At 45.4% G+C, this 26,319-nt stretch overlaps 1 protein-coding gene across 2 annotated transcripts in view; it reads right to left on the bottom strand.

The window, feature by feature from the left end:
* Window positions 1–26,319, bottom strand: part of LOC124605237 (rho guanine nucleotide exchange factor 10) — a 527,940-nt gene that overhangs the window by 308,685 nt on the left and 192,936 nt on the right. Inside the window, exon 1 of one of the 2 annotated variants that reach the window (XM_047136789.1) lies at window positions 23,238–23,353. The exons of the other annotated variant lie outside the window; for it this stretch is intronic. Coding sequence (XP_046992745.1) covers window positions 23,238–23,274 — 37 coding nt within the window. The 5' untranslated portion in view covers window positions 23,275–23,353. Of the gene's footprint in view, window positions 1–23,237; window positions 23,354–26,319 lie in introns of those variants that run through there. 2 annotated transcript variants of the gene reach the window in all.

The raw sequence follows: 26,319 nt of genomic DNA on the forward strand, positions 1-26,319 counted from the left end.
GTAGTAAACCAGTTCGTCTCCCGAAAAAATGCCGGAAACTCATTTAGGGCGGCGCAACTGCAAGAAGGAGCTGGTGTTGAGCACGGAGTGCGACAGGGCTGCTCTTCCCTCGTGTTGTTTAGTGGATATATTCACATGGCAACAGGTGAAGTTCAAAACAAACCAGGAGCTTTAGGTCGACTTATGGTTCAAATGGTTCAAAATGGCTCTGAGCACTATGGGACTTAACATCTTAGGTCATAAGTCCCCTAGAACTTAGAACTACTTGAACCTAACTAACCTAAGGACATCACACACACCCATGCCCGAGGCAGGATTCGAACCTGCGACCGTAGCAGTCCCGCGGTTCCGGACTGCAGCGCCAGAACCGCACGGCCACCGCGGCCGGCTAGGTCGACATAAAAAGTCCGACGTAAGAAAATACACATGTTGGGATTTGCTAATGATAATGTCAGCATTAACCGAAGACGCCGAACAATAATCATAAACGATGGCCGTTCAGACAGAAACAACCCTCAGCTCTTCCTATCACATGAAAATTAACAAATCTACAGCGAAAATCTTAGTGGTGAGTAGACAGAATACTATTGCTCAATGCTTACGTAACAATTAATGCCTGGAGATCGTTGAATCCTTCGCATACGTTCGGAGTAAATTACATCAATGAAGGATCACAGAGAGCTACTGCACTTCGAACCTACCAGGCAAAAGCTGCTTTTAACAAGAGAATAAACATTCTCATACACAGTTCCACAGACGAACATCTCGGGAAAGGTCTCATAAATAGCTTTGTCTGTAGCATGCTGCTCTAGGGAAGTTTATTTTATTTAATAGTATGGCTAGGGCACCCCGTCGGGCAGACCGTTCGCCGGGTGGCGGTCTTTCAATTTGACGCAACTTCAGCGACCTGCAGTCGATGAGGATGACGACAGCACAACACCCAGTCTCTGGGCGGAGAAAATTCCCCGACCAGCCAGGGATCGAACCCGGGCCCAGAGGACTGACAGTCCGTCACCCTGTCCATTCAGCTACCGGGGGCGGACTGTAGGGAAGTGAAAACTGGGTATTCTGAGAAGCAGAAAAAAAAAAAATAATAGCCTTCGGGTTGTGCTGCTACCATAGAATGCTGAAGACTGCCTGGACAGGCGAGGTATCAAATGAGTTGCTTTACCGAATGGGTCAATCCGTGTCTTTGTTAGTTTATCCAATATAGAAAGAAGGCAAGGCTGTATGGTGGGACATAATGGTACATTAAAACCTGAAGGAACAATAGTTGGAAAAGGACTTAAGGGCCACGTGGAGAATGGAATACATCAATCAAGTCAGGGACACCTGCTGAACCATGCATATAACTCTCAAGAGGAAGGCCGAAGACAGAAGTATTGCGAGCAGCTAGCAGCCAACCTGAAAGTCCTAAAAGAAATACAACTTTAACATGTAAGATACCAGAATACACTTAGAGAAATCTCAGGCGCTGACAGTTTGCTTGCAGGAGTGGAGTCTTCCTGTGTCTGGAGTTGTATTTTCTAATGCCTGGTCTCACGTTACACCGAACAGACACATGCGGGGAAACGTATGTCCTCCGTTATTCAGTTTCCAGCGACTTTTACTGGAAAGGGATTTAGAGAACGAACTGGTATCACTTTCGGTCTGGTTTAGGGTTTCTTCTCATTGACGCCACTTGTGTAGGTTCCATGTCAGATGTCCTGTGTCTCACGTAATGAGGGCGTGCATAGAGTATCACTGTATTGTGTTGTATGCTCACGCAGGTGCCGACACACCTACACTCGAACAGCAAAAGGTCCCCCTCCCTCTCTCCGAGTTTAACGTCACACTCAATAATATCGTGTGCCCTTAAACCATTAGACGCTGATGAGAGGTTTGGAATTTAATCCTGGACATACGCAAAACTTCTGGTGATCAGGAACTGTACTTCACCATCTAATCTTCCCTTATCGGTAAACACTGGATTCGAGCCGGCTACCTACGAATCGAACGCCACACAGACGTGCGTCAGCGACCTCGACTACGGAGATGGGAACGGCCCAAGTATAAAATGCTGAAAGGACGTCCAGCAAAGGTACCGAACGTGTGCTATCTTAACGCCTACACACACATTCCAGAACACACCGCACAAGATTTGGCGAACAGTACTTCTACGAGTATGAAACACTTACTGTCCTAATTCTACTGCAGTTAATTGTTCATTAGTAGCGGAACTAACAACTGAATGTTAGCGTCTTACTAACAAGGGAACCTCCCCATCGCACCCCCCCTCAGATTTAGTTATAAGTTGGCACAGTGGATAGGCCTTGAAAAACTGAACACAGATCAGTCGAGAAAACAGGAAAAAGTTGTATGGAACTATGAAAAAAATAAGCAAAATATACAAACTGACAATTCAATCCGCATGATAAGCAATATCAAGGATAGTGAGACCTCAGGATCGCCGTAGTCCCGTGGTTAGCGTGCGCAGCTGCGGAACAAGTCTTCCCCCGAGTGAAAATTTTACTTTCTTTATTTTCGCAAAGTTATGATCTGTCCGTTCGTTCATTGACGTCTCTGTTCACTATAATAAGTTTAGTGTCTGTGTTTTGCGACCGCACCGCAAAACCGTGCGATTAGTAGACGAAAGGACGTGCCTCTCCAATGGGAACCGAAAATATTTTATCGCAAGGCCATAGGTCAACCGATTCCTCCACAGGAAAACACGTCTGATATATTCTATACGACACTGGTGACGGCATGTGCGTCACATGACAGGAATATGTTGTCGACCCACCTAACTTGTACACTTGGCGAATTGGTAAAAAGATTCTTCTACCTTGCCCGATTTAGGTTTTCTTGTGGATGTGATAATCACTCCCAAAAAAGTGATGAAAACATGAGAGTTTGTCACATAAACTGCAACAAATGAATGCAACAGTTTCACAGTCGCTCAGTTTTTCCTGTGCTCAGTCAAAACATATGTTTTTAACGTTTCCAAATTTTTCCGTGTGTAGACCGTCAAATCCTGCATATGTCCAAGCAAATCTGAACATGTCCTGGAATTTTGGAGAGCGAAGTTGATTTTGTGTGAGTGCCTGAACTTTGATAATTGTCTGAAAATAAAAAGTTAAAATTTTTACTCTAGGGAAGACTTGAACCAAGGACCTCTCGTTCCGCAGGTGCTCACGCTAACCACAGGACCACGGCGCTCCTGAGCTCACACTAACCTTGATGTTGCCTATCTTGCACATGGACTACTCAGTTTGTATATTATGCTTATTTTTTTCCTAGTTACGCACAACTTCTTCCTGTTTTCTCGAGTGATATGTGTTCAGTTTTTCAAGGCCTATCCACTGTGCCAATTTATAACTAAATCTGAGGGGGGTGCGATGGGGAGGTTCCCTTGTAAGGAAATATTGTACATGTCAGTACCACCTGTTTACTTTGCCTGATGACACCATCAAAATGTCGAACATAAAAGACACATAGAAATCCTACATGTGTAAAATAGGTGCCATAACAAGCGTTATATTTTTTTCTCATGACATGACATTCGATGGTTCCGCCAATACATAACAAAATTTTCACCTTGCAATCAAACCTAGACGTCAGGGTAAGATACGGAACAGTATGTCATCGCAATCTGCATTCAAAACATTACATAAATACAAAATAAACATGTTTAGCTGCTTTGCAATACAATGAAATGAAATGATCGAATGGCATTGTTGGCCGGAAGGCCCCATTAGGGGGAGTTCGGCCGCCGTACTGCAAGTCCTTTTTAAATTTAATGCCACTTCGACGACTTGCGAGTCAATCATGATGGACACACACACCCAGTCCCCTGCCGTGATTCGAACCCGGGCCCCCTGCGTGGTAGGCGGTACCGCTACTGCTCCGCTACGGAGGCGGACTTTACAATATAAATAGGCTTAAGTGCTTTGTGTGTTCTGTTTGCAAGTGTATGACGTCACGCGCAACGTTATTACATCACTAGTCAGAGGCGACGTCCGACATAGATAGATTCAACCCGTCCCTTACTCGTTGTAGCATGATGTGGATTCCTTTACGAGCATGGCACGTAGCTTTAATTTTGGCAAAGCGAAGTGTTGCTCATCACGCTACTTTTCTACGGTGAATTAATTAGCCGTACTATGGTCAGAGATGATGAGGCACAATAACACAGTGTATGTTACAGTTTATTTTTACTTTTGGTTCTCAACTTCAGCGCCAAAGAAGGCGGAGTGCTTGACAGTACGCTGTTATGCTGAAAACGTGTGGCCTGACCGAGACTCGAACCCGGGATCTCCCGCTTACATGGCAGACGCTCTATCCATCTGAGACACCGAGGGCACAGATGAATAGCGCGACTGCAGGGACTTATCCCTTGCACGGTTGCATTTTCAGCTGTCCCCACCGGGGTATATCAACGACACCTGTCTGCAGCGGAGGGTTTCAATTAATTATCATTTATTCTAGAGAAGCTGCACGGTGATCAATGGTATCTGTTCTTTCGAGAACAGTTACTATCTTCATATATATTCAAGAAGCACTGCTGACTTGCTGTTTATTTGGAAGTCTGACCAACCTAATATATAATAAGCACGCATGTTCGGCTGTAACCACTTTGAAAATGGCTACACACCGGACACTTTGCAGTAGAGAGAAATGCAAAAGGACATTATCTCAGTTACGACTGCCAGTGCGACAGATTGTCATTCAAGACATACACTACTGGCCATTACAATTGCTACACCACGAAGATAACGTGTACAGACGCGAAATTTAACAGACAGGACGAAGATGCTGTGATATGCAAATGATTAGCTTTTCACAGCATTCACACAAGGTTGGCGCCGGTGGCGACACCTGGAACGTGCTGACACGAGGAAAGTTTCCAACCGATTTGTCGTACAGAAACAGCAGTTGACCAGCGTTGCCTGGTGAAACGTTGTTGTGACGCCTCGTGTAAGGAGGAGAAATGAGTACCATCACGTTTCCGACTTTGATAAAGGTCGGATTGTAGCCTATCGCGATTGCGGGTTATCGTATCGCGACATTGCTGCTCGCGTAGGTCGAGATCCTATAACTGTTAGCAGAACATGGAATCGGTGGGTTCAGAAGGGTAATACGGAACGCCGTGCTGGATCCCAACGGCCTCGTATCACTAGCAGTCGAGATGACAGGCGTCTTATCGGCATGGCTGTAACGGATCGTGCAGCCACGTCTCGATCCCTGAGTCAACAGATGGGGGCGTTTGCAAGACAACAACCATCTGCACAACAGTTCGACGACGTTTGCAGCAGCATGGACTATCAGCTCGGAGACCATGGCTGCGGTTACCCTTGACGCTGCATCACAGACAGGAGCGCCTGCGATGGTGTACTCAACGACGAACCTGGGTGCACGAATGGCAAAACGTCATTTTTGGGATGAATCCAGGTTCTGTTTACAGCACCATAATGGTCGCATCCGTGCTTGGCGACATCACGGTGAACGCACATTGGAAGCGCGTATTCGTCATCGCCATACTGGCGTATCACCCGGCTTGATGGTATGGGGTGCCACTGGTTACACGTCTCGGTCACCTCTTGTTCGTATTGACAGCACTTTGAACAGTGGACGTTACATATCGGATGTCTTACGACCCGTGGCTCTACCCTTCATTCGATCCCTGCGAAACCCTACATTTCAGCAGGATAATGCACGACCGCACGTTGCAGGTCCTGTTAGGGCCTTTCTGGATACAGAAAATGTTCGACTGCTGCCCTGGCCAGCACATTCTCCAGATCGCTCACCAATTGAATACGTCTGGCCAATGGTGGCCAAGCAACTGTCTCGTCACAATACGCCAATCACTACTCTCGATGAACTGTGGTATCGTATTAAAGCTGCATGGGCAGCTGTACCTGTACACGCCATCCAAGCTCTGTTTGACTCAATGCGCACGCGTATCATGGCCGTTATTACGGCCAGAGGTGGTTGTTCTGGGCACAGATTTCTCAGTATCTATGCACCCAAATTGCGTGGAAATGTAATCACATGTCAGTTCTAGTATAATATATTTGTCCAATGCATACCCGTTTATCATCTGCAATTCTTCTTGCTGTAGCAATTTTAATGGCCAGTAGTGTATTTGCATCATCTGCAGCTAGTAACCTGGTCCGATGTCAACACGACATCCCAGTAGCTGTTGACGCCGTTATTTATTCCACTTGCCGTCGGCGCTACTCTAGCTGTTCTAGACTGCGTGGGACGTCATAAACATCCATAGTTCACAAGACGCAGACAGTTACCTAACGGTAGGAAAGACATTGAAGTCACGTAGTTGGACGGATAGGGTTTTTATGATTGGTTTACATGTGTAAGTCTAAGAGAGACTTCCGAATTTTTTATGCGTGTCCTTTCTCGTAAAACTGTATGCCAAATACCTTGAAGACTTATGAAAAATCTGAGAGCAACCACGTCACGTTGTAAGGGTATTGGCATATCGCTGGCTTAGTTGACTACCTTTGCGGGCAGCCGCGTCCGTAGAGTCGAAGGCGGGACACGAAACTGTTATGTTGTGTAGTGTGTAGCTCTGCATGTGAGAGGCATTGTTAGTATGGAAGTTGAAGTGTTGCTACAAGTGCTATTACAGTAAAGTGATAAAATAAGCAAATGATTCAGAGGAAAGTGCGTCAAGAAGTAATTTAAAAATGAGCAGTGCTGCTGATAACGTATTTGTGTATCCTCTCGTTGCGTGTCGTACCGTACTGTATCAATCATCCGCGCCGTGTTCGGTCTCCCAGAGTGAACTGATGTGAATCAGTAGAAATTAGTCACCATAGAAGAGTGCAGTCAAGTGCCAGTGTCTTGTAGCGAGCGCGAGGACGTGCGTTCGGACATCGCGTTTCCGCATCATCAACAATCAGCCGCGCCGCGACGGTTACGCGCACGCTCGTACAAGTGAGAACTGAAAACTGAAAAATTAACTTTACGGACAGTGTTGTATCATTACTAGCGCCAAGGAGGACTATTACCAGAGGTCTGTATGTGTGACGAGCGTAAGAACTTTCGTTCGATCATTCGCCTTCCGCATCATCAACAATCACATGCGTCGTGTCGGTAACGCGTACGCTCGTCCGAGTGATATTCTGGACAGATAATCATCAAGAAAAAAGCCGCCTATACTGTCACAGTAAGTAAAAACGAAATTTACATCAATATCGACAGATAAGCTACGGTCATGGCGATCCGTTAGTGACCCATCGTTCTGCCATAGAGCCAGCACCCAGCATTATGCTACTACCAGTAATGATGTAACTTCCTGAAACCATCTGAAGATGAACCTGAAGAGGTTCGAAAACCGGTTCATGGAATAAAACATAATTATTCAAAAAAGTGACTGGTTGCAATTCTGTATAAGTTATTTACATTCAATAAAGTCACGGTTCTAAAATATCCGTAATGGATAAGCATAATCAAGCATCAAGATTGTTGATTGGGATAAACATTTACGATTTAGAGTGTAAACAGTGCAACCTGCGTTTTACTTTTATCGTCTCGGAATATAGTTGTTCATACCAAACGTAAGACAGTGTTGTGTTTTGACGTTGAGTGGCTCCCCCTAACTCGCTTGCATATTTCGATAGATAATTTCAGGCAAGCCAGCAGCAGTGTGGAGGAGAACAGTACGACCGCCGCGGGATTACCAGGTACGTGGAGTGGACAAGGCGCACGGTCAAGCAAAGCAGAAGCGACAACCACTTTAAAGGTACCCCACCCATTTGTACTCCTGGGCGTTTGACTCACTGTACACTTTAACGTTGGGAACAAATGGTACTCGTGCGTTGAAAATGTTTATTTTCACCGATCTAGTGGAAACCGCGACAGCGCCCTCGGTATTTCCTTCGCAGAGGTCGCCTGGCTCGGGTCCAGCAGCAGTGCGACTGGACAAAAGCGTGTGGCCAGCCCCTCCGGCAGGTGCGCGCCGCCATCTTGGCCCAGCGCACTGTCGTGTTTACGGGTCCTCGCCGGCACGCCTGCGTTTACAGTCGGCTCCGCCATTTGAATGCTCGTCTCCTCCGCTAATTAGTGGCCCTGAAGCGCGCGGCCATTAACCGCTAATTCCGCCGGCGGACAAACAACGCAGCGCTCTGCGCGGCCTTAAGAGTCACCTCGGGTACCCCACAGACTCAAAGGGCGAGGCACTGGTGTGTTCAACACGGGACGTCCCAGCTATACCCCCAGCTGTTGTGCGGAGTATTGACTCCGGCAGTGTAGAAACTGGGACAGCAATTTCACATACAAGCTAATGTACAAACATACATATAAAGTTTAGTTAACACCTCGTAAAAAGAGAAGGTGCCTAATTATTTTGTGTTTGTATGTTTGCGTGCAAGGGAAAGGCTTGTACCTTGAGAACGAGTCACGTATCTCGAGCCAATCTTGCATGTCTGGTCTTTACACTCCAACTTCAGTCTTCTTCATACCAAATGTTGCTTACTATAATACGAGTATAACCAGCAGTTATTACAGGGGCAAGGAGCAATTACTTCAACTTCCTACAGATATCATTGTTTCTTTCACTTAAAAGTAAGTTTCTGTTCATGATTTTATTTGAACTATATACCACAATTAAAATTAAATGGCTAATAATTATGAAAGACGTTTGTCTTAATAACAATGCTGTACTTTTCCCACAATTTTTTATTTTACGTTATCTCAACTATTTAATGAAGTGGGAGGAATTTTGTACCTCGAGCCAGTTGGTGACATAAATAATCGTTCTGCCCTTAATATCCGTGAGTAAAATCGCATTACCTACTCAAAATACACACGAACTTCAAGTTTTCCTCTCCAGTTCAAATTTAAGACAAGAATGTGCGAATCTTATGGGACTTAACTACTAAGGTCATCAGTCCCCTTTAGATAAGAGATCTGGTAGTTTTCTCACGCTGCAAATACTTGTTCCTTAAACCTAGTTTGTCCAACTCGTCTGCCACCGACAGACTTACTGCCTGAAAACGTGGCGGGAGATTGTCTTTACCACTGCGACTTAAATTCGAACGATATCTAATGGGATAATACGACTACAGAAAACAAATATCGTTTCAGGTATCTTATCTCCAATTACATAATACACATTACCTTACGCTGAGACAACAGCTAGTGTAAAGCATGACACGGAAAACAAAGATACGCCTTACGCAGTTATTTGCAGTGCGGCAGAGAGAGTGTGAACCGAAACAAGCATTAATTTAAATAAACACTGGAAGGACAAGATATTATTTTTCCCAACGTTGATGGAATGTGGGAGAATGAGCGATGTGGCTAGCGTGGAACACAGCTACAGAAATGGTGTGTGTGCGTAGGATCAAAAATGGCTCTGAGCACTATGCGACTTAACATCTGTGGTCATCAGTCCCCTAGAACTTAGAACTACTTAAACCTAACTAACCTAAGGACATCACACACATCCAGGCCCGAGGCAGGATTCGAACCTGCGACCGTAGCAGTCGCGCGATTCCAGACTGAAGCGCCTAGAACCGCTCGACCACTGCGGCAGGCTGTGTGCGTAGGGGTCTTTAACGTGTTTCAGCGGTGTTACAGGGAAGCTTTTGGTAGGATGTTCGAATCAGAGTTGATCACTGTTTTGTTTTTCGCGTATCAGTATTGGAATTGCTTTGTGTACGAGTAAGAACACGAATCTCTCCGTCGTCTGTATTCCACGTTCAACTGTGGATTGCCCTCCGACTTGCTGGATGGAAGGTTACGGTCGCTAGCGAAAGGTTACGGCCGCTAACACAATGGCCAACAAGTGGAACGGCGACAGCAGCACGCACTCCTTTTCCGTGTCATAACAACTTCACGCGTCCATGTATGGGAGAGTTGTACCTTCTACCTGTTTTAGAACACGCTGTCACCCCCCTCCCCCCCTTCTTCCACACGAGCCGGTTGTGCCCTCCGCTGATGAACCTTAACATCACAAAGTGAGCCATCGCCCTGGGATATTTAAAAACTTACACCTGCACCGCCTCGTGTGTGGCACCTGCCGAGCAAAAGAACGGCCGCCCCACAGTCCATTCATCGCACAGTAGGCCACTTTCGGAAAGTAGACCGCACTGGAGGGTGTAGCGCCGTGACTCACCTCACGGCTGCGGTTTGCGGCCACAGCCAGCGACGCACTCGCTCATTGGCTGCGTGCTCCCTTCAGCACAGTCATCTGTGTTTCAATGGAAAACGGCGACAGCGCCACGCGCCGAATGCTGCGATATCAGTCTAACATCCTGTCTACAAGCTTGTTACAGACGAGAGGCAATCTACGATTGAACAATGATAACAATGACGACGACGACGACGACGACACAAACGAACTCGAACGTTCAGTCTACAAAGCAACTAACCTACTGATTTTGGAGGAACCAAGGAAAATCCAAAACAGGACGGCCAATCGGAGCATTGAAGCAAAGTTCATACGAATGCTAATCCAGGGAAAAAGGAGGGAGAGGGAGGGAGAGAGAGAGAGAGAGAGAGAGAGAGAGAGAGAGAGAGAGAGAGAGAGAGAGAGAGTGGGGGGGGGGCGGGGGAGGGGGGGGGGAGGGGGAGAGCGAGCGAGTTGCTAACCTACTCTGTTTGTGGTTATTCCGTACGCCAGAGGTCGGTGTCTTGTGGAAGGTGATTCTCTTCAGCCACCAGGTGAATAGGCCGATCTTTTCCTAACCCTCTAAAATGACCTGTTGGCAGAAAATCCGCAACTGAGCATTATAGCAGAGGTTGAAAATACAGCTTCAGTTGTAAATTATTTTTACACGATCGGGCGCAGTGTGCTGTTTATGAGCGCAGACTACCTGTTCTACGCTCATAGGCACCACATCGCGCCTGGTACACACGGCGCTCGGGGACCACAGCACAGCGACGACACCTGAGGATGGGCTTATAACAGTCCGAAACCGGTCGTGTAAAAATAAAGTAATTTACAACTGAAGCGGTGTTTTCAACCTCTGCCTCTGAAATGTATTGTTGCCGGAGCCTGTACGTCCGGCGTAAAGCCTTAGGACTTCCCATGATGACAGGGGTTTAGCAACACCCGTTATAAGGAAGAAACAACCGAAAGTCATGCATGGAAGCAGCGTCTTACAGCTACAGCAAGTGAAATTAGTGTGAACAGTGTATGGCCAACTTAAGTGCGAAAGTTCTGCTCTGCTGTATAATTGGCTTGCGAAATTCGGAATCAGCACCAGCTCTCGAGCGGTTAGGGTTGAAGTCGTGGGCTCCTGGGCGGAATTTTATATGTGTAACACAGACGAATGGAAAAACTGGTAGAAGCCGATCTGGGGGAAGATCTGTTTGGATTCCGTAGAAATGTTGGAACACGTGAGGCAATACTGGCCCTACGACTTATCTTAGGAAATACATTAATGAAAGGCAAACCTACGTTTCTAGCATTTGTAAACTTAAAGAAAGCTTTTGACAATGTTGACTGGAATACTCTCTTTCAAATTCTGAAGGTGGCAGGGGTAAAATACAGGGAGCGAAAGGCTATTTACAATTTGTACAGAAACCAGATGGCAGTTGTAAGAGTCGAGGGGCTCGAAAGGGAAGCAGTGATCGGGAAGGGAGTGAGGCAGGGTTGTAGCCTCTCCCCGATGTTATTCACTCTGTATTTTGAGCAAGCAGTAAAGGAAACAAAAGAAAAATTCGGAGTAGGTATTAAAATCCATGGAGAAGAAATAAAAGCTTATGGTTCGCCGATGACATTGTAATTCTGTCAGAGACATCAAAGGACCTGGAAGAGCAGCTGAACGGAATGGACAGTATCTTGTAAGGAGGATATAAGATGAACATAAAAAAAAGCAAGACGAGGATAATGGAACGTAGTCCAATTAAATCGGGTGATGCTGAGGGAATTAGATTAGGAAATGAGACACTTATAGTAGTAAAGGAGTTTTGCTATTTGGGGAGCAACTTAACAGATGATGGTCGAAGTAGGGAGGATATAAAATGGAGACTGACAATGGCAAGGAAAGCGTTTCTGAAGAAGAGAAATTTGTTAACATCGAGTATAGATTTAAGTGTCAGGAAGTCGTTTCTGAAAGTAGCGCTATGGAGTATAGCCATGTATGGAAGTGAAACATGGACGATAGATAGTTTAGATAAGAAGAGAATAGAAGCTTTCGACATGTTGTGCCACAGAAGAATGCTGAAGATCAGATGGGTAGATCACATAACTAACGAGGAGGTACTGAATAGAACTGGGGAGAAGTTTGTGGCACAACTTGACTAGAAGAAGGGATCGGTTGGTAGGACATGTTCTGAGGCATCAAGGGATCACCAGGTATCACTGGAGGGCAATGTGGAGGCCACCACCACCACCACCACATATATTTTTCGTGATCAATGAAGTAACTCAACAAATACGGAGAGATTACAAAAAATCGGAAGAGCGTTCCCACGCATGGACGCGAAATTCTGTCTCGTCGTTTTCCGGTTTTTTAGGCGACTATTGCTTTTAGTGAGCGTGCAAGTAGGCAATGTCAACAGAACCTTACATCAGTGTGTGGTGCCGTTAGTTAACTGGAGCTAGTGTTTAGCGAACGAGAAAGACGTGTCAAGGTTCAATTGAAGTCAATGAATTGTGTTTCTTACTGTGAAAATTTTGAGTATGGTATTTTGGTGTGATTTTCTTCCTTACAGACTTGGAGCTGTTTTCATGTTTTGTGGTGGTTCAGATTAACAACGTACATTGCCAGGGGCTAGCTGGAGGAAGTGAACCAACAGTTAGCGGTGTATATATTCCAGTCCAGTGGTCGGATCTCGGAATCTTCCTTCGAGTAGTAAAGGGCTCGTAATTATTGACTCTCGAGTCAAAGCGAGGCTGGCGAGCCTTATTTAAACAGAGTGGATGGTCTAACACTGCACAGGATTAATCCGGGTCGGTCGATAAACGCTTTCGGTGAAATCTGCGGTGTATTATGTCGCATAATCTGCCTCCCGCCGAGCTAATAGGCCAAAATAGGAGGATTCTGGTCGTGGGTGTGAATCTGGCTACAAAAGCTCCGAAGTACGGTCTATATGTGTGGAGTATTGCCTTAGAAATCTCTTGAAGGGAACACATAAATGGTGTGAAACTTACAATACGCGCAAAGCGAGATATCAGATATAATTGAAACTGGTGTCCAAGGAGAAAATGTTACGCTCAAATCCACCGGAACAGTGCATTTTTAGGGTAAATTGAGTTGAACTCTACTGTTCCAACAATCTGCAGCCTTATTTACTAGTTCGCTTAACAATAACTGCGAGTATATCTGTGTGTTGTGTCACCACTCTGTTATTGCAGCTGTACTCCCAACGGAGAAGTGGCCGCTCACATGCAGTACGTATGATTCAACATGATTTCTCCGCGCGGTTAGTTCCTCGCACGTCCATTCACCACGCATGCCGCCCACGGAGTATGTGAGAGATTTCCTCGCCCGGTGATTCACTCGCAACGGCAGTCCAACAGCTACAAAAGCTAACCTTCGCACTCGCGTATAACCTACCACGAATACCAGTCGGAAATGCATTTCAAAGCCTACATTAATATAGGCAAAGCTGATACCTTGTTATAGCGCGTTGTGGCTTCACGAATTACTATGTTGCTCTTATTCGTCTAATCAGATAGTCTTTTTTTGTATTACTATATGTCAAATATAATATATATTTAATCCTTTACATCTCAACGATAAATAAGACAGTCCTGGTCGCAACTTTTCCCCCTCCCCCTAAACATAACACGTTTCAATAACCAACGCGTGTGCATTTGAAATTTTACTTAGACATTCGAAAAAAACAAAACTGGGTAGTAAAATCTCTCGTATAAAGCATAATAATATGCCACAACAGTACTTCCATGCTAAGGAAGATAAATAAGGCACATTCTGCACCGTTCTATAGATGATGACACCTTTAATTCCGCATTGTTTTACATCTCAAACAACTTACATGACAAACTGCTATCGCGTACACCTAAATTTCTGTGGTAATAAATTTTCTTTACAATGTCCACAGTTCACTGTAAAGTAACTTATTTCACTTTTTCTGTACATGGAGCTAATTATGCCATATATTCTGCTTAGATTTTGATTATGGTCCCTATGATACTGGCAGTGTCTATAGAGCACACGCATTCAACAGATTTTGCCAGTTACTTTTGAGCTTTCTACAGTTTTTCATTTTTATGGCTGTAAGTACTTTCTTGTATGTATTCATATGTTAATTTCACGTTATCTTTAAATCCTGATTGATTCACATTCTCTGCCTGTAACACAGAAACTGTAGAATTCTTGAGACTCATCTTATCTAAGGCAAATAAAAGTACTGATTAACACGTTCCTATTTATCACTTAGTGATGAATAAGATACGTTGCCACCTCCTGCAAGGAATTTTTATTTTATAGTTTTACCAGGTTTCATTTAAGGTTTTGCAATGCCTACAATCTGTACAGGGAGGTTGTAAAAAAACTTTCGCAACTTGAGTGGCCCCCATGACAAACGAGTGATCGTAGGACAATGAAACTTTGAGGAAACATCTGTAAGGACAAGTGTAAGAGAAATAACGATTAAACACATTTTCATTTCCATACGAGAGGGTAACATTTGTTAATTGCGTACCGTGTTTACCTTGTAGGTTACAAACATTGCCCAATGTGACGACCATTTGCATCCGCGACAGCTTGGAACCACGCTAGAGATTTCTATACTGTTGCCAGAAACATCTCAAGTGGGATGTTGGCTACCGACCTAGCTATGCTCAGCTTCAACATACAACGTTTATCAGTCTAGCTCTCACAGCCAAAAATCACATGGGTTCAAATCTGGTGGTCACGCAGTTTGGAGCGATCGGCCAGTGATTCGGTTTTCTCCAAATCCAGAGTAACAGTGAATTCACGAACAGTGTGGGGTGTTGGTCCTTGGGGTCCGAGCTCCTCAAAGAAAAATGGGCCAACCATGAAGTGTGCCCTGAATCCATATCACATTGTCGCATTCACTATGCATGGGAACTTAATGAAAGTTCCGTGGCGGTGACGATCCCCAACTGTGACAATTGCGAGTATTCACTGCCCCAGTTCTGCAAACTGTTCCAAGGCCGCATGTCATGAACTTCAACCCTTGTAAGGAACATAAGAGCAGTCTACTAGAATGTTTGCGTCAAGTGGTAAAAGTTGGTGAGTGTTCGGATACCATTTCACAATTGTGTGCAGCACTTTTAAGGTGGATCACGGAATGTTCAGCAGCTTGGAAATCGCCCACTGCGTCCAGCACTATCAGCCATGGCAACAGTAACTTCAACTATTTGCGGCGCAGTTGGCCGTCGGCCTCTACCAGTACCAATCCTCAATTCGACAGTTAATTCGAACTTCTAAATCACTTTCATCAACCCCGATGCAGAAAGGGGACCTCTCCGCATTCCTTTAATGCGTCGATACTCCGCCAACCACCTCATGGTGTTACCACTGACACATCCTCTCATTCTTGTTCCAGTCGCCGAATGGTCCGTGGGAAGAACGATTGCTGATAAGCGTCCGTGTGAACTCCAATATATCTATTTTCATGGGCTTTCCGCGACACGTACGTAGGAGGAAGCAACACAATGGTTGACTCTTCCAGGAATGTACACTCTAGGAACTTTAACAGTAAACAATACCGTGATGCACAAAGCCTCTGTTTTAGCGTTTGCCACTGGTGTTGGATGACCGTCTCCGTGACACTTTCACGTTTACTAAATGAACCTGTGACAAAGAGTTCAGTCCAATCTGCCGGTCCCCGATTGACAATCAATAGTCATTGAAACGAGTAACGGGAGTTTTGTGCACTACCTCATTTTTAGGTGGATTACATTTCCTGAGGTTTCTTCCGCTGCATCTCAGTTCTACCGTTCCTGCAATTTGCTTTATTTGCTCGTTCCACTTTAAAATCCCACCGCACTCATACTCCCAGATATGAGACGACTAACAGCTTTTGTTCTACAATCGTTTATTCATACAATAACTGCATTTCTCCATAATTTTTACCACTGTGACTTCTCTGTATGCTGCATTATCCAGAAACAGCCTCATGAAGCAGCCGATATTTTCCACTAAGTATTGCATGTACGTGGAAACACTTTCAAGGGGCGGGAGAATTAATGTTCTGCCAACACCGAGGACAATTGACGCTACGTCCTAGCTCTTTTTGGAAAGAACAAAAGAAGGCACAGACAGTGCTCGCTGTTTGGGGTAAATTAGTGAAACCGTGGGAAGTTACAACTCATGACATACCTGTTGGAGCCGGCCGCTGTGGACGAGCGGTTCTAGGCGGTTCAGTCCGGAACCACGCGGCTGCTACGGTCGCAGGTTCGAATCCTGCCTTGGGCATGGATGTGTGTGATGACCTTAGGTTAGTTGAGTTTAAGTAGTTCTAAGTCTAGGGGCCTGATGACCTCTAAGTCCCATAGTTCTTAGAGCCATTTGAACTATTTGATTTCCTGTTGGAATTTGAACCTCTAGATCTCCGGCTTATCAACTGCGCGCTCTCTCGGTATCGCGGAGAAACTGATTACTGATCGAGGTAAGAGTTTATGGAACAGGGAACACAAAATGAATATCCTATCGAAACAACAGGTGGAAAGCTGCCCCGGACGGAATGAAATTCGGACGAGTAAAATCCGGTGATGACAACTCTTACTTCTTCACCACAAAATGGTTTTCGCTGCAACTGCAGATTGAGCCTGACTGGTGAAAGTAATTTCGTTCAGACTGCCAGACACCTGAACTTTCCTGCAAGGAAGAGGGAAGGAGAGAGACAGAGAATGGGTACCACAGCTATCGGGCAACAGGCAGCCACTTCCGCCAGCGTCAGCGAGCCGAGTCACGAACTTCCCAGTCCCACAGTCCGTGTCGTGATCTAGCGTCGCATTCCTCCTTCGGTCAACGAGCTGTGAACGGTTTTAACGGCTGTTACTTTCGGTTCTTTCACTTACTAACGCATGTTACTCCAGCATAGCTACTACTTTCCACAAAGAGTTCGTCGCTCTGCAGCGAAGTGTATGCTAATATGACATTACATTTCCTGGCAGATTAAAATTAGCTTCCGGGCTGGGAATCGAACCCTGGACCTTTGCCTTTCGCAATTAAGTGTTCTAACTACGCGTCCTTAAAGCTTTGCTGCCGCCAGTAACTGATCTACCTTCTAAACTTCACAGGAGATCTCCTGTGAAACTTGCTGAACTAGCAGCCCTGGAAGAAAGGATGCTGCGAAGAGATGGATTAGCCACAGCCTGGGGCATGTTTCCAGTATGGAGATGAAGTACTGGTAGAGGTAAACTGAGAGGATGGATCGTGAACCGTGCCCTGGCAGCTCAGTTCTTTATCACTTCCCGCGAAAGGCAAATGTTCCGGGTTGGAGTACCGACTGGCACACAGTTTTAAACTCACAGGAAGTTTCGTTTTACACTCAAGAGCCAAAGAAAGTGGTACACCTGTCTAATATCGTGCAGGGCCTCCGCGAACCAGCAGAAGTGCCGCAAGGGACTTGGCATGGAGTCGACTAATGACTGAAGTAGTGCTGGAGAGAAGTGACACCATAAATCCTGCAGGGGTGTCCATAAATCCGTTAAGAGTGCGAGGACGCGGAGATCTCTCCTGGCCAGCACATTGCAAGGCATCCGAGACATGCTCAATAATGTTCATTTCTGGGGAACTTGGTGGCCAGCGGAAGTGTTTAAACTCAGAAGAATGTTCCTGGAGCCCCTCTGTACCAATTCTGGACGTGTGAGTTGTCGCATTGTCGTGCTGGAATTGCCCAAGTCCGTCGGATTGCACAATGGACATGAAGGGGTGCATCTAATCAGACGGGATGCTTACGTACGTGTGACCTGTCAAGAGACGTGTCACTCCAACTGCACACGTTCCACCAGCTTGAACAGTCCCCTGCTGACATGCAGGGTCGAAAGATTCATGAGGTTGTCTTGCTCGATACAATTTGAAACGAGACATGTTTCCAGTCATCAACAGTCCAATGTCGGTGTTGACGGGCCTAGGCGAGGCGTAAACTTTGTGTTGTGCAGTCATCAAAGGTACACGAGTGGGCCTCCGGCTCCGAAAGCCGATATCGATGATGTCTCGTTGAATGGTTCGCAAGCTGACACTCGTTGATGGCCCAGCGTTGAAATCTGCAACAGTCTGCGGAAGGGTTGCACCTCTGTAACGTTCAGCTATTCTCTTCAGCTCCCGTTTTTGCAGGATCTTTTTCCGGTCGCAGCGATGTCGGAGAGTTGATTTTATCTGATTCTTGATACTCACGGTACACTCGTGAAATGCTCGTACGGGAAAATCCCTGCTTCATCGGTACCTCGGAGACACTGCTTGCCGTCGCTCCTGCGCCGACTATAATATCACGTTCCAACTTAACTCAAATCTCGATAACCTGCCATTGTAACAGCAGTAACCGATCTAACTACTGCGCCAGACACTTGTTGTCAGCGGCGTATTCAGCCTGTTTACAAGCATCTGTATTTGAATACGCATGCCTATACTAGGATCTTTGACGCTTTAGTGTACTACTTCCCATTCACCCTCTGAAATTTTTCTCGTAGAACAGCTATTATGTGTCCCTACGACTCATTTCGGTCCGACGATCAGTAACTGACAATCTATATCACGAAGGTATTGATCTTGTACCCATTTATATTGCGGAAAACTGTTTTGTTACGAAGTTACGCTTCTCCAGAAGACTATCACATAATATATTTCTTGGTTTAGTTTAACTTACAATATCATCTTAGTGTTTTTGTGAGAATGCATTGTGCACTTACAATACTGAGTGTTTGATCTTTACATTCATAGAATCTACCGTATATTCATAGGAAGATTAACAGCATCTCATTTCAGAACAAATTATTCTATTGTACTTCTACTATTGCTAAGACTGCACGTTGTACGCTATATACAACAAACCTCAATAAATACATAAAAATTTCCTGGGTGTCCTCAGTCTTTTCATATTGAAATCACTGGAGAATGCCGAGAAATGGATGATGACTGGTGATATAATACGGGACTAGATCGCATGCCCTCTCGTAAGGAACGATATTTGCTAATGAAGTATTTTCAGTAACACAATTTGATGTGCGAAGAAATTTAGTTTTTCATTTAAAATCCAGGCAGACTTGGATGAAATAATTAAACTAATAGAAATGTGTTTATAAGTACGTATGTACTGAGTTACATAGTAGTTACGAAACGTCACTGAAAAAGTGTCGTCTGCTGCTATTTTGGGCTCATATCGATATTATAACGTCAGAACGTCCCACTAATTACCTAACATTATCTCCACCTTCCCATTTTGTCACAACGAGCGACTTCCTCATAACATTATACACAGTCCCCCTTATTTAGGTTATATAAATTCTGATGAATACGCCCTTAGTTTAGGAATCGAAACGATGGTCAATTCGACTATAAAATCCATTGCAACCAGTGAGCTGTCTAAAAAAAAAAAAAAAAAAAAAAAAAAAAAAAAACACACCGAAAAATTAACTCTGGATATTTTCAACAACATTTGTTTTCATACGCGTGTAATAAACACCCCATGAAGAGAAAAAAAAACACGATCTAAACGTGTAGTAATGTATTTGGTCAGAAACAAATTCATTCGTTAGAGATTGGTGGCAGTCAGAAACAAATTCATTCGTTAGTCACGGTATTAGTACTTGACCACAGCCAGCTTCACGTCTACGACGAAGTCACTAGGGACAACAAGCTCGGGTACGGTGGGGGCAGGAAATCGACAGCGACAATTTCAGAGGGTAACATCACGATATTCGCCTTATGCGATTATCGAAAAGGCAGGCAATTATAAATTTGATCAGATGGAGGTCTGATTCGGTCCTACTGAAGGGAATTCCAGAGTCTTAGAAGAACTCTACTACGCTGAAGGCGACACACAACGCGCTCACGAAGTTCCCCCCCCCCCTTTTTTTTTATTGTGGGGTCAGAGGAACACTTCGCGCTATGATAGTCAGGCAACGGAAATCACAATAAGAAAAGCGGCTTCTGGAAGAGGTCTAGACCAACAGAAGCAGTTTAGCGTAGCGAAACTGTTACACAAGAGAGTCGCGGGAACTCAACGCACAAACAAAACGCGGTCTCATAATACAGTGGCGACAATCTCGCCCGCTTCCCCGAGAGGAGGGCTGCGTGGGAGCGCCAGGTGGTGGTGTAGCGGCTTGTGGCGGCCGCTGTACGCCGCCCTCGACGCATTATTTCTCTTCCGGCCGCCGGCCTTCACCCAGTCCTCCCCCTCTGCCTGCTTAATGTGGAAGTCTGGTTACGTAACGCCACGCCGCGCTCACTGCCGCTTCTGCAATCCGGCTCGGCAGGAGCGCGACAGCAACAGACTGTACCGACTTCGAACGGCAACAATAGTCTGCGGGCACCTCAGGAAAATGGCTATACAACGCCGGAAACCAATCGCTCCAATATTTTAAAAGATATCTGTTAAACCGGTACAGTTTACTTCTTAATAAGCCAGAATATACTAGCGCCTCCCCACCCCCACCCCCTCAGGTATCTTGGTTGTTGTGACACTGGTTGATCTATCGCGTAGCCACAGGTCTAGGTTAGATTGCAACATAACATTCTGGTTGCGAGTACGTGGATGCAATGAATGTCAATGTGAAATAAAGAATGTATTAAGAAATTTATCTGTAGCGTAGCCTAATGTCTACGTTCGGGATATATTTAACGCACTTTTTCTTACGAAACTAAACGATTAAAGTAAATTCAGGAAAACCAGCAGCAGACAGTAGACACACCTCTCAGAATAACTTTGATGCATATTGATTCGGTAGAATATGTCACAGACTCTCAGGGATGACGGTCTGGAAATGACCGGTTCGGAAGTTTATAAGCGAAAATCGTTTCAATACCTCTGACAGGACCTCTTTTACGGCAAGCTCTTTGCTTCCCATGTTTTGGGGGGATCAAAACAAGAAACAATTGCCTATTAAATGTGGGCTCTAAAATGCATACCTTCAGGGCTACAAGCACTTGTTCAGCAGAAGAGAGGTGTTTCACAGTAACGAAGATGAACAAGTGCGCATAGCTTTTAATGTATTCATTTTAAAGCCCATGTTTTCGTAGACTTTTTGTTCTTGTTTAGGTCCATCCTACTTCCTCCCAAAATATGGAACACAAAGAGCTTGCACCAGAAGGGGTTCACTGTCGGAGGTTATCTGAATGCTTTTCGTTTGTAACTTTCGAGTGAGTCGTTTCCGGACCACCATTCCTGAAAGTTTGTAATATCATCAATGAATCACCCTGCACATCATATATAAGCCACGAAAAATACAACAGGAAGAGGAGGATGGAGGGACTGTAGAAAAGACAGACTGCGACTTGCAACACGCTGCCTACGACGTAACTATTCTAAAAATCTGGAAGAGGTCTTAATTTTGAGTGAATGATCGAAATAGGGGAGGGGGGCGGAAGTGACACACAGAAATCTTAACCCTAAATACACTGGAAACTACGCCAACAACAGAATCCGACGACCCAAACTGGACGAAGTAAACCTACACACAGAGCGAATATTCATAAAACTAACAGTAAACGGGCAAAAACGGTACATCCTAACAAATTTGTCAAAACGTGAAGAAAGTCCATACTGATCGTTACGCATAAAACAGCAAACAACACACACATGCCTTCATTTACTGCCATCACAACACAAACAATGACTTGTTTATTTGAGGAAATCTGAAGAAAAGACTAGTGAGTACTAAAAGAAATCGCAGATCGGAGTCCAGTTTACACAACAAATGCGCAGTCAAATTGCTGCACTTCGTAGCATGAAGGAGAGAAAAAATGTTGTATTTTTCCCCTTCTGCCTCATCATCTCAGTGCTTTACGGAACAAGGTGAAAGGGCGTAGGGAGGGAGGAGAAAGAGTACAAACGTGAAAACTAATGTCTATCCCCAGATTGAAAGAGCTGAATGACAAATACGTGACAAGTAAGAATTGTCAACATTAAATACGATTATTCACACCATGTATTCAGGCAAATGAAATGTAAAAACACTGCAATGAACAATTTCCCAAAGAAAGACCATACAGCCTTTTGTCGGGCGTTACTGAACGTAAAGCAGTACACAGTGTGTGTGTGTGTCTGATAAAATCTCGGGTAAAGGATAGAGTCCTAACAACACAGATTATCGTGGAAAATGAGAATGGTTCACAGATAACTCATCTGTGAACCAAATCAGCTATTACGATGACATCAATTAGGAGCACAAGGAACATATCGTTGGATGTGCGGCGTAAAGGACAAATTATACTACTGCTCAGAGTAAACCCAGAGACCTCCGTACAAACGATGAGAACTAATTAGCTACGTTCCGATACACATGCGAAGGAATTATTTACTGCATTTTAACTGGCTACGTAACTGTAGAGCTACTTAGTCTTGATCCCACTATGTGACACTCTACTCAACTGTGCTATTTTCTTTCACAACAATGCGTTTCCATTGTTTCAAACACAAAGCTACGGGTTGACATGAGCTACATGATTAGGCTTCACAGTGAATATCACGAAACTGAACTGAAACTACAAGCTACTGTACCTACCCACGATTTGGTTTTTATTTCCATTACACATTTCGAAGAGTTAAACTGCCACCCTAAAGATCGTTCATGTCACTGGAAACAGCGCCAAAGGCTACCAAAAGGCGTACATAAAATTAATACATGTCTTATTAATAACACAGATCTACCTCACTATGATCTAATACTCTTAAACGGATGGTGGAAATAAATTGTTACTGGATAGTACTTTTAGTTTCAATTGATGATGCACATTTATACGGAGGGATTTCCAACGAAAGTCTATCGCTTAGAAAGAACACTAGCTTGTATTTGTTCTTATAACGGGAAGGACAGAAGAAGGCGTCTACGCCAGACTTCAACAAGTAGCCTACTATTACAGGTCTGAGCGTCATGCTCCCACCACACAACGCCGCAGCACCAACAGGTTGGCAAAGCCGTCCGCCCCCGCTCTCGAGCAATGCCTTTGCTGAGAGTTTCTGAAGGCGCGCCTGCTGTACTTTTTTTCTTCCCCTTCGCTCGGCGACCCTCACAGCCCATCTCCACGCCGACATCCTCCTAGGTTTCTGCGCCGATCCCCTCGCACTACTAACTGGACTGTACACTCGGTTCCCGCAAGGAGAGAGCACGCACTACGCACACTCACATTTGATGAGCACGACGCCATTGTGCGGGTCATCCATGCTGGCTGCTTTCGCTCGCTCTGGACCGTCTCGTGCGCGCCGGCGACGTCGGGAACATGGCCTGCCAGAGCGGACGGGACGAAGCACTCGCGGACACTGCCACAACGAGACTGGCCCGCGCGCGCCGGAGACAGAAGACGCGCGCCGCCGCGCCGCGGAGCCAGCGCCTCTGGTGGCCGCCCGGCGGGGTATTATACTAGCCGCGCAACAAACATGCGCTCCACAGACTCTGCAACTATGCTATGCTTCGCAATCTCACAGGACCGAGAGCAATAGAGAACATCGATCACTGGACCGTATCATGTATCTACACCGCATTTCACAGAGCTCCCGACTAACAGCTTCAACGGGGGCCATTGCATATGAGAAACACGCACCCAAAAGAAGACAAAACACTCGAAACAAAACATACGCCACCCGAAACGATACGTGCTCGGAACAAAACAAAACAAGGCACGCTCGAGACAACGTAACTAAACATGATAAAGTAGCAAAAACTTAACTAATCGAAACACGACAAAATGTGACGACAAAACATGCTACATACGAAATAAAACAAGAAACCGACGACAAAAGACATTTTTCGGCCTACAGACAAAAGTCGTCAATATCCACATATGACATATACGACCGAAACAAGCATAAACGTCCTAAGTTGGAAACGTTATTACGTAAAAAAAGGCTGACGAAAAATACTATATCTTTAACCATAGATTCATGTAAGTTGGCAACTCATAAAGCATAGCAAGAAACTTTTTTATGATAAAGTCGCATGTTGTCAAAAAAACAAAGCATTAACAGTTCTTGCAAGCCTTGCATTGTTTAAGACAACTTGCTGAATCTGTTTTCTGTAATGATCTATAATTTGTCATGTTGTGTGTGGTTTTTTTATATCTATACGGTAAATATTTGTTTGTCCTTATATTTAGGTTTTTAATCACACAAAGTGTACTAGTGGTGTAAGAACGCTTAGTTCGGACACCTGCAGCAAAGAACTAATAATAGCAGGCGCGTAACGAAAGAATACCAGACGCGAGAAACAAAACAAAGCAATGCAGAAGTGCCACATAACAGACACAGCAAGGCTATACAAATACGTATAAAGTAAGCAAATAAATAACGCAAAAGAATCGGCTTTTTTAAAAAATTGCAGTTTTACATTATCCAACAATACCAAAAAAATGGCTCTTAGCACTACGGGACTTAACATCTGAAGTCATCAGTTCCCTAGACTTAGAACTACTGAAACCTAACTAACCTAAGGACATTACACACATCCATGCCCGAGGCAGGATTCGAACCTGCGACCGTAGCAGCAGCGCGGTTCTAGACTGAATCGCCTAGAACCGCTCGACCACAACGGCCGGCTTCCAACAATACACTACTACGATAATATAAGTTAATGAAACTTTCCTACAACGTTCTAGAAGCAGCCTCTTAGTAAACTTCCTGCACTTTTTTATCAACCTACCAATAAAATGAGATCTGCTAATATGTGGAAGTGATAGTATTATTTCTATTTAATGAAGCGTGGTCGTCGTCGTCGTCTTTCAAGCATCTCTCCAAGCTAGCCTCATCATCTCTCCGTAAATACTACAAGCTGCATTCATTTGACTCAGCTTCTTGGCGTCAAGCCTTGATCTCCCTCTGCAGTTTTTAACCTCCCGGCCTCCCCACCCACCCAACCAACTGAAGTAGTCTGATACGAAGTAAGTAACCTCGATTAATGAATACGACAACTACTATTTTCACAAGGTGCTAAAAATGGCTACCGTAGACATTACAGCTCTGTGCTGATTCACCAAATTATGGCAAGCGCAGCAGTTCTGCTTGGGAGATTTCGGCAATGGCGTTATGAACAAAATGGTGTATCTCTTCCAGTCTGATACAACTAACTACAACGTGTGCCACAGGCAAAAATCACAGGGAGATAGAAAGATCAGGAGGCTTGGATGCCAGGAGATTTTATCGTTTGACCCTCATCAAACAGCCGATGAACAATTACACTCCTGGAAATTGAAATAAGAACACCGTGAATTCATTGTCCCAGGAAGGGGAAACTTTATTGACACATTCCTGGGGTCAGATACATCACATGATCACACTGACAGAACCACAGGCACATAGACACAGGCAACAGAGCATGCACAATGTCGGCACTAGTACAGTGTATATCCACCTTTCGCAGCAATGCAGGCTGCTATTCTCCCATGGAGATCGTAGAGATGCTGGATGTAGTCCTGTGGAACGGCTTGCCATGCCATTTCCACCTGGCGCCTCAGCGTTCGTGCTGGACGTGCAGACCGCGTGAGACGACGCTTCATCCAGTCCCAAACATGCTCAATGGGGGACAGATCCGGAGATCTTGCTGGCCAGGGTAGTTGACTTACACCTTCTAGAGCACGTTGGGTGGCACGGGATACATGCGGACGTGCATTGTCCTGTTGGAACAGCAGGTTCCCTTGCCGGTCTAGGAATGGTAGAACGATGGGTTCGATGACGGTTTGGATGTACCGTGCACTATTCAGTGTCCCCTCGACGATCACCAGTGGTGTACGGCCAGTGTAGGAGATCGCTGCCCACACCATGATGCCGGGTGTTGGCCCTGTGTGCCTCGGTCGTATGCAGTCCTGATTGTGGCGCTCACCTGCACGGCGCCAAACACGCATACGACCATCATTGGCACCAAGGCAGAAGCGACTCTCATCGCTGAAGACCACACCTCTCCATTCGTCCCTCCATTCACGCCTGTCGCGACACCACTGGAGGCGGGCTGCACGATGTTGGGGCGTGAGCGGAAGACGGCCTAACGGTGTGCGGGACCGTAGCCCAGCTTCATGGAGACGGTTGCGAATGGTCCTCGCCGATACCCCAGGAGGAACAGTGTCCCTAACTTGCTGGGAAGTGGCGGTACGGTCCCCTACGGCACTGCGTAGGATCCTACGGTCTTGGCGTGCATCCGTGCGTCGCTGCGGTCCGGTCCCAGGTCGACGGGCACGTGCACCTTCCGCCGACCACTGGCGACAACATCGATGTACTGTGGAG

The sequence above is a fragment of the Schistocerca americana genome, chromosome 3 (assembly GCF_021461395.2).
Source record: "Schistocerca americana isolate TAMUIC-IGC-003095 chromosome 3, iqSchAmer2.1, whole genome shotgun sequence".
Taxonomy (NCBI): Eukaryota; Metazoa; Arthropoda; class Insecta; order Orthoptera; family Acrididae; genus Schistocerca; species Schistocerca americana.